Source organism: Miniopterus natalensis, chromosome 19, assembly GCF_054644295.1.
Source record: "Miniopterus natalensis isolate mMinNat1 chromosome 19, mMinNat1.hap1, whole genome shotgun sequence".
In the NCBI taxonomy this organism is placed as follows: domain Eukaryota; kingdom Metazoa; phylum Chordata; class Mammalia; order Chiroptera; family Miniopteridae; genus Miniopterus; species Miniopterus natalensis.
In genome coordinates this window covers 10,659,284-10,668,281 of record NC_142099.1, presented here as the reverse complement: position 1 = coordinate 10,668,281, position 8,998 = coordinate 10,659,284, and the positions used below count along the sequence as shown (strand labels likewise).

At 47.8% G+C, this 8,998-nt stretch overlaps 1 protein-coding gene across 1 annotated transcript; it reads left to right on the top strand.

Moving 5' to 3' along the window:
- Window positions 1–7,211: 7,211 nt before the first annotated feature.
- Window positions 7,212–7,562, top strand: PRR9 (proline rich 9). The gene has a single exon (XM_016220139.1). The coding sequence runs from the start codon at window positions 7,212–7,214 to the stop codon at window positions 7,560–7,562; it is 351 nt and encodes a 116-aa protein (XP_016075625.1).
- Window positions 7,563–8,998: the final 1,436 nt, after the last annotated feature.

The following is an 8,998-nucleotide window of genomic DNA, read 5'->3' as shown; positions in this document are numbered from 1 at the left end:
CAGGGTTGCTGTGTGGCTTAAGGAGTTAAAGGCCAAGTGCCTGACTCACTGGGACAGCAAGCGCTTGCGGAGGGGAGCACACTGCAGCTGGCCAGGTGTCACATGCCACACCTGAGCTTAACTGCCCTGTGCTGTCTCCCTCGGGCTGCAAGTCTCCTGAGTGCAATAGTTAGGTTCTAACAAAGGTGCAGTGAGTACAGAGTGTCCAAACTGTGCCCAAGAAAAAACACCTGCTGTCCCCACCAACCAAGGTCATCTCAGAAGCAGGCTTTTGGGATGAAGGAGCTGGCAAGGCCTTTAGGGTGTGTGTGACCTCTCGTTTTTCAGATGTGAAAACTGCTAGTTTCTTTCTCTGATAGGAGGAGGCCTTGGGGTCTTGGTCTCCTAGCAACAATGGGAGCCTGGCACCCACATTCCAGGGCCTGCAGAGAGGTGCCTCCTGGACACAGGGAACCTCTGGAAGCCTAATATAGGGTATTAAGGGCCTATGGTCAGCTGTTGATAACAGGCTGAAAATTCTTCTACCATCATCATCTGTCAAAAAGAAGGGAGAGAGAACCCTGGCTGGTGTGGCTCAGTTGGTTGAGCATTGGCCCAGGTGCCAAGAGGTCGCAGGTTTGCACCAAGAGGTCACCAGTTTGATTCCAGGTCAGGGCACATGCCTGGGTTGTGGGCTCGATCCCCAGCAGGGAGCGCGCAGGAGGCAACGCGTCAATGTTTTTCTCTCCCTCTCCCTTCCTCTCTCTCTCAAATCAATAAAAACGTGTGTGTGTGTGTGTGTTTGTTTTAAAAAAAAAGGGAGGGAGGGAGGAAATAAATTGAACTATAATGTGACATCCTCCATCTATTTAATGATCACTTTTAAGTAACAAATCCCAGAGGCCCCGTGCTAAAGAGAATGCTAGTGCTGGTGAGAGTGTAAATAGACAAGAATCCTTTCAGAAAAGAACTTGAGGAATATGGAAATTCCTCAACAAAAGCATAAAATGATTCAACCTTTTGGCCTAGTTGTTCCATGTCTTGAAATCTATATAAAGAAAAGTAATTCGAAGATGGGCAGGTGGAGGTTATATAAAACTGATTTATCACGGTGTGACTTAGAAACAATTTAAATATCAGGGAATTGATTAAAGTTGGACCTGTTACTTGATGGAACATTACATAATCTCTAAAATGTATTAAAGGGGGAGAAAGGCTCCAATTCAATGTATAGTGTAAAGCAACTATGTTTAACCAAAAGCTTCTAGAAAAATGGTAATAATAGAAGGAAATCTGTTGACATTCTAGTTACTTTAGGAGTTATGGGTGACCAGTGGAATATGTTTATTTTTCTCTAGTCTCTGAATTTTCATTAGAAGGTTATTTTTTAAAAGCAAAAAACAATATACTTTTGAATACTTCAGAGACCCTCAAAATCCTTGCATTTGCTCAAAGAACAAAATAAGCCCCGGGGGGGTGGGGGTGGAAAAGTGTCTTCCTGCACCTGAACACACCATGTAGGAGGTGGCCCCACCTTGGGTGCCATCCTTGGAGATGTAGGATCTCACTCCCAGGCCTGCCAGGAGCTCCATGGCAGTGTCAGGCAGAGGTTGGTGCCCTCCCGGGTGGCTCTGAGGATTCCGGACACAGACTGGGTGGCAGCCAGCTCTGAGAACATGGAACCATCCTTTTGCCAATGTATTTTCTTTTCTCCCATGTAAATGAAACCAAAGATACACATCTCTTAATGGCTACTTTCCCAGCAGAAAGCTGGATCAAAGGCAACTCTGGGGAAGATGGCTGGAACATGATGAGTGTGCCACCTCCCTGCTGAATGCCATAATTACTCCCAGCCCCAGAGGCAGTCACCAGGTCCAGCCCCTAGTGGAAGAGGGCTGTATAAATAAATAGCAGTGCCAGGCTCAATGGCTCACAGACAATGTGATGGGGTAGAACCAAGCCCTCTCCTTTCATGGAAAAGCAGTTCTGAGGGTCCATTAGGAAGGCGACAAGAGGAGACACTCTATCACAGACCCCCCTTGCCTACCGCCACCTTGTAAAAGGACTTCTAAGACCTCTCAAACCAGGCCAGCTGGACAACTGGCTGTGAGGTGGGCCAGCCCCATGAAAGGGCTGCCTAGAACCACAGGAGGTCTTAGGAACCTAGGAACCAGGGGTCATTTTTATGTATCCCCCACCCCCACATGCAATGACAACTGGAGAGATGGCAGGAAGGAACCAGCAACCAATCCCGTCCTATTTTCCTGCCCTGCTTCCACGTGGCCAGCATTCCAGCCAGGGACTCGAGCACATCCGGGAGCCTTTGTCGACAATGACAAGTCGTAACTGCTTCTAGGTCACAGCTGTTGATGCTCAGCAAATGAACAGGCTGATAAAACAGTAAGTCAATCACCAAACACATAAAGATCCTTACGATACAAGCTGATCGGAAAAGACATCCTGCGGTCTTTTCAGCTCCACCTGTCTTCCAGGCGCGTGGCACCTGGGACGCCGCACCTGCAGAGCTCTGTGCTCTCTGGGGCGCAAAGGGAACTCTGCTCAGGCTGAGGGCTCCTGGCTTTTTCCACCAGCGACGCCCTCATCATCTCTCCCTACGCCACTCTGAGCCTCTGAACCGGGTTCAGAAACTTCCAGCTCACCTTCCTCTGGTCCTCCTTCCCGCGGAAACCGGCCAAGATGGTCTTGATCAAGCTCAGATCTAAACACCTCACTTTCTTGCTTAAAACCCTTAAAAGGCTCTGATTTGCCTAAACAGCTCAAATGATTTAACCTGTGTTATGTGCCGGGAAATTCCAGCAGTCACCTGTTTCTGGCCCCTCTGCCTTTATACCTGTTTCTCCTCTGTCCTTCTTCCTTCTTCCACTGAATCCTCCGGTAATGATGTACTTGGGCAAGTCCTCATCTCTGAACCCAACGAAGGGGTCGCCTGCTCCAAGAAGCTTCCCCCGCCCTGCACCTTCCTCCGCGGGCTGGCTAGATGGTCTGTGGTCTCGGGGCCTCCCTGCCTTTCTCGTCCAGAGCGCTTACCAGGCCCGTTCTGTTCATCAGCTCACACGCGACTGCAAGCTCTTCGAGAACAGAGACTGCCTCGAGTCACAGACACTCCATAGTAACCAGCGGGGACCGCTCAGTGGCTTCGGTGGCACTTTTCCACACGGTGTCATTCCCAGAATTCGGAGGCGGAGAGGAAGAACAGCTGAATGTGGGTGGCGGGGGCTGCAAGAAAGGCGTCCCCGGCCTTGGCCACTTTCCCCTTAGGCCACAAGGTGCAGATCCTGCCTGCCCTCCCCCTGGCTTCCCCTGGGAAGTACAGCCTGGAGCAGATTTCTCCCTCCCTCCCTCTTTCCCCCCCCTCTCTCTTTTCATTACTTAAACCAAATATATTTCAGAGAAACCAGATATTGAAAAGTAAGCCATAGACATAATACAAATTTAGAAGAATGGTGTTTTAAATATGAAGACAAAAATAGAAGCCAGATAAGAAAAGATTGCTAAATTGAATTTATAAAGTATATAAAAATACAATAAACACCAAAGTCAACAAGGGGACTTTTGCATCAATGAATATGAGAGCCAGAGTGACATTTAAGGGACCTCAGTGTCTAGGTGAGGAAACTAAGGTCCAGGGAGGGAAACGACTCGACTAAAGTCACACCGAGTTGGTTGTCAGCTGAGTCTAGGATTTCTAACTCTGATTAAGGCCAAGATGAGCCAGCACCCAACTCAAAAGGGAGAAGGGGTAAAGTCCAACATCAAACCTAAATAATCTGGAAGCGTCACTTGGCCCCATTTTCTGTCAGTGGTCTTTAACCTGGGGGCCGTGGCGCCCTCCCTGAAGGTGAAGGTATATACGTACGTATATTGTCCCATCACCCCAAAGCTGTTAAGAACCACTGACTGATCTGCATCTTTGCTACCTCCTGAAGCTTCAAAAGAAGCTCCTAAATGCTTTTACATAGACCATTGCCTAGTCTAGACACGAGCTTACCACACGACCTTGAACAAGGTCCTTAACACTTTTGCACCTAACTTTACTCATCTAAAAAAATGCAGTAAATTAATAATTTTGTGCCTCCTGTTTAAAGCACGTGCTGGGCTAAAGCAAGGAGATAGAATCAGGTGGCCTTTCATGTCCCCTCTGGATTCAGTGGCCTGTGATCCATGGTCCCTCCCACAACCTCTGACTCAGACCCTGTGGGTGACACAGGAGGAAAGGCAGTGAGAGGAGTGGTAGACTCTCCCCCAGAAGCCCACAAGCTCAGTAAGCTCTTCAGAGGCACCTGATCCCCAGCAAACGGGATGAGCCACATTCTGTGCCATTTAGCTTTATCGGAGCCCTTGCCCTATAATATGCAGACATCACCAGCCCAGTGAATCAGAGGAGTCTGGGAACTTTTATGATCTGAACAAAGGAGATAGTTATTGGATGGGAATGGAAAAAAAAAGCAATGTCCTGCACACAGCTGACTCTCTTCTGCTGACCCTGTGTAATTATACCCTAGCTCCCAATAATGACAGCTGCAGAAATCTAAAATCTTAACTCTCAGGTGACATTAAATCAGATTAGCCCCAATCTTGCTGGAGGGCCGGGGATGGTTAGAGAAACCACTTAGTCACCTTATCTTAAGATGTGGGGTGGGACAATCTTCCCATAGCTATCCAAGTCCCAGCCCCAGACACTGGGCCACTAAGGTTGATTTTTGATGGCTCAGACCCCAGATACTCCTACTTTGCACCTAGGAAAAAATTAGGTAACGTAAGGTCATTCAGCCAACCGGCTGGGCCACGGACACACACAGAAGACAGAAAACTGGGTCTTCTCATTGGTGGATTATAACTTAATCAAGGAGGAAGAGCTCCCCACACATGCATCTACACACTTACAAAGTCATGTAGATACCCTGGCTAATCATTCACAATCACATTTATAGTATCGAAGAATGTCAAAGCTGGAATGGACCTGACTGATTCCTAGTCTCATTTTCCTATCTTAAAGATGATAAAAGTAAGGCCAGAGAGGGTCAGGGACTCATGTGAGGTGACATCTTTTTAGGGACAGAGCCAGGTCTTCTGGGCCTCTGTGCCATATTGTCTACTGCATCGCAGTGACCCCTCCCCACCCAGGCATCTGTTTCTTACCAGGACACAAAGGGCTCATAATGGTGCTATATCAATCCTCCGTGCACCAGTCCTAAAGGCCAAAAGGTCACCTGATCTCCTTCAATTCACCTTTTAAAAACTTTTTAGGGATCAAGCATCTAAAAACTATATAAGCCTTTGAAGCAATTTCTGGTTTTAGCCAACTGCCTCTCTTAGGAAATGACCTAAACATACCTCTTCAAGTTAAAGGGACCATCATCATCTTTAAAGTCCCTGGAATTTGGTCAACTGTAGCAAACAAGCTCAAGGCCACCACTTTATGGTCTAAGGACTTCTTTCATAATGAAACATTTCCCATTTTCATTACATGAGATCCTCCTCTGCTTCCAGTTGTCTCCTACATCCACCTTCTTCATTCCTTAATGAATGCAGTTACTCCATCAATAATCATTTGTCTTCTGCTTTCTGTATCTGTGGCACAGCCCCTACCCTCTTTGAACCTACAACCCAGAATAGTGATAAGATCTTGTACATAGACAACAGGAATTCAAAATATAAATATCATATAAATAGCGTAGATACTATGGGAGTTCAGAAAGAGGTGAAATTACTTCTAGTTTACAGTAACCAGGAAGGGCCCTTGGAAGGTTGCAGACTTGAGTAGAGCCATGACGGATGCTTAGGATTTCAACAGGCACAGAGAAGGAGGGCACACAAAGTAGGAGTGACAGCTCAAACAGAGACTTAGCAGTAGAGAAAACTGGGTGTGTTTGCTTTGAAACTTTTCCTTTCATCCCCCTGGCTTTTATTGACCCGAGTTCTAAGAGAAGGTTTTCCAGAAGCCAAGGAGACAGACCAACCTTGTTCCATCCTGTTTTCTTGGTTACTATGAAAACTCTGCAATGCCACTTTTAGAAATGTCATAAATCAAGGTTGAGAAGATGAAGGTTACTTGCCTTCTCCCTCCTCTCTCTTTTCCTCCACCTTAAGAGAAGACACAACCCAAGAGTAACAAACGACTCCAATTTCCTTCAAGACCTCTGTGCAAGAAAAGAACTCTCTCCAGGAGGCTGTGGGTCCTCTGTTAGCTTGGGACCATGGGACAATCTGTCTCCCATGGGCCTGGAAGTGTGACTCTTCAGGCTCAGTGAAGACACATTCATTCTGAAAGAAGCCATCTGGCCCTTGATCCAGACAGACCCCAGGCCTTAGGCATTAGGTCTTCCCATGGGTAAAGACAAGATGAGCAAGGTGGATCCTATCTCTCGCCGCATCCTGAACCAGTTTGGACAGATAAGGAGCCCAATCCGAGTTTGACAGACTGAGATAACGTTTTATGAACATTCTTTTGCTGCTGCTTCTAATGAAAGACCTGAGAAGAGCCCCTCCCTGCTGAGGTCTGCTGAGGACCCAGAGGCCAAAATGGAGGCTGATTAACAGGCATCCCAAGCAGTGAGTCAAACTATGGGCAGTTTCAGAGGAAGCTCGTTAGGGTGACTCCACAATTAAGACCACAGCCCACGTGGCCAGTCATGCCTGTGGAAGGCTGGACCACGCACTATATAAAAGTCCTTACCTGGCTGGGCTCCACAATTCACGTTCCTGGTGGAGTCTTGCTGAAGATCAGGTAAGTGGGGGCACCTGCGCCCTCTCTCCCCAGCTGCTCTGCCTCTGGGAGGCTACGGTTCTCTTCCTCTGCTGGTCTGTACTTTCTATTGATTTTTGAAGTGGTTGGCCATTTCTTGGACCTCTCAAACCATCCTGTGTATTATAGCTAGCCTCTCGCACCTGATTTTCAATAAGATTTATAAATAGGAAAGGAGAAAAAGATCTGGGATAAGACTGGGATTTGGTGCAGGACCAGGCTTTGGCTATCCAAACAAGGGCTATGAGAATATTCTTCTTAGGAGATGGGCATCAAAGGGAGCTGAAGTTGGGATAGAAAAGAGAAAGGAATAGAAAGCAGCAGAGAAGTGAGTTCTTATGGGTAACAATAATTCATTCCCCGTTTCCTTCTGTCAACCCTTCACCCCTCAGTCCCCAGGCTGGTACTGTTAATGCAGATAATTTTAAATCTTGTGTTTGTTTCAGGTTCTGCAAATCACCCTAAGATGTCCTTTAATGAGCAGCAGTGCAAACAGCCATGTGTGCCTCCTCCATGTCTTGAGAAGACTCAAGAGCAGTGCCAGGCAAAGGCTGAGGAGGTGTGCCTCCCCCTCTGCCAGGACCCCTGCCAAGAGAAGTGCTCAGTGCAAGCTCAGGAGGTGTGTCTTCCTCCGTGCCAGGAGTTAAACCTAGGAAACTGCCCACAGCAATGCAAAGATCCATGCCCACCTCCATGCCAAGACCAATGCCCACCTCAGTGTGTGGAGCCATGCCAAGAGCTATCTCAGACAAAATGTGTGGAGGTTTGCCCACAGAAAGTCCAGGAGAAGTGCTTACTCCCCGGCAAGGGAAAGTAGCTGCTTTCATGACGCCATCTAGGGTCAAGAAAATGGCCAACAGATGAAGACCCAACCCCAGCCTATGCTACGGTGACCTTCTCCTGTGGGTACCTCTGCGTGCACCTGTCCTTGTCTCCTGGCTTTTTCAGTATTCCAGGACTTGGTCTGTGTCTCTAAAGACAGTTCTTTCTATATTTCATCAACCTCTGTGAATAAGTATTTTTTCAGCAGTTTAGTGGAAGGGCTCAACTATAAGAATCGTGTGCTTGTCAGGGGAGACCACAGAAGCCTACTTCAGCTCCGTCGGGGCAAAACTTCACCCAGCCCTGAGTGTGCCACAGCCAAGGATGCCTGCATTCATTCTTCAGAGTGTCAGCCTCTCACTGGAGCCTCAAAACAAATTGAATTTGAAGGACTTTGTGGTTGATTACCACCATCCAGGGTATGGCGAAGAGGTTGGTGGTATTTCAGAATAAAAAATTGGGCAATTTTTTCTCTGCATTCTAAAAAAGGACAGCAAATAATTGGATGTTGGAATGTTGGTTGTATTTTCTTAAAATGAAACAAATGTATTTAAGTGATTGAATTCAAACAGCCAATAAGGAAAGACGAGATGAGATGTTTGGGGTCCGGGTTAATATTTGTCTTCATGGCGGGTCTGCTTTGGGCCCTTAATTCCCACCATGTACCTTCTCTACTGATTGATGTGTGTCCGTGTGATGCAGGCTGGTGTGCTCTCCAGCTGCTTTGCCTTCTTCTCCCTGGTGAAGGTAAAATACAGAATAAAGCTGATCCTAAGCTGGTATCTGACTCGCGTGCTCTCTGCTCCCTGCTCCCCACCACCACACAAAACCTGCTTTCCTGTGATACCTCCTCCTTCCCTTCTTCCTCTCTCCTCTTCTTTGGAGAACCTGGAGTAGGAATAAAAAACAGACCTCCCAGCAGTGCTGAAAGAGGCCTCCTTACGGGGCACCTGGACCCCCCCCAACCTTCACAGGCTCACTTAGGCACACACCACCCCCGAGAAAACCCAGCGGGGCCCCGGACCTGCCCACGCACCAAAGCTCAGGTGCAGGGGCCCTTCCAATACAACACATTTTTTTTTTTTTTCTGGTCCTTACTTTCCAGAGGAAAAAGCCAAAATGGTTGGAGGGAAATGGCACAGAAGAAGGGGTCCCCAGTCAACCCGCAACATCTCCAAACAGCGTTCCTGTGAGAAGTAAGGAATAAACGTAGTGCTGCTGAGATGAACGTAGAATGGGGGCCCAAAATTGTCCCCCAGGCCATCTGACTGGATTTTAGGAAAGCCAGGCAGCCTGGCCCCTCCGCTGCAGAGGAATCACGGGGCTGGGGGCTCTGGGGTTGCGGGAAAGGGCTGAGGAGCGAGACTTACAGGAAAGAAGCAATAGTGGCTCCTTCAGCTGTGCCCTGGGCTCAGAGGATTATGCCAAGAG

What these genes read in the sequence shown, in the direction of transcription:
- PRR9 (XM_016220139.1), top strand. Translation starts at nt 7,212, where the DNA reads ATGTCCTTTAATGAGCAGCAGTGCAAACAGCCATGTGTGCCTCCTCCA.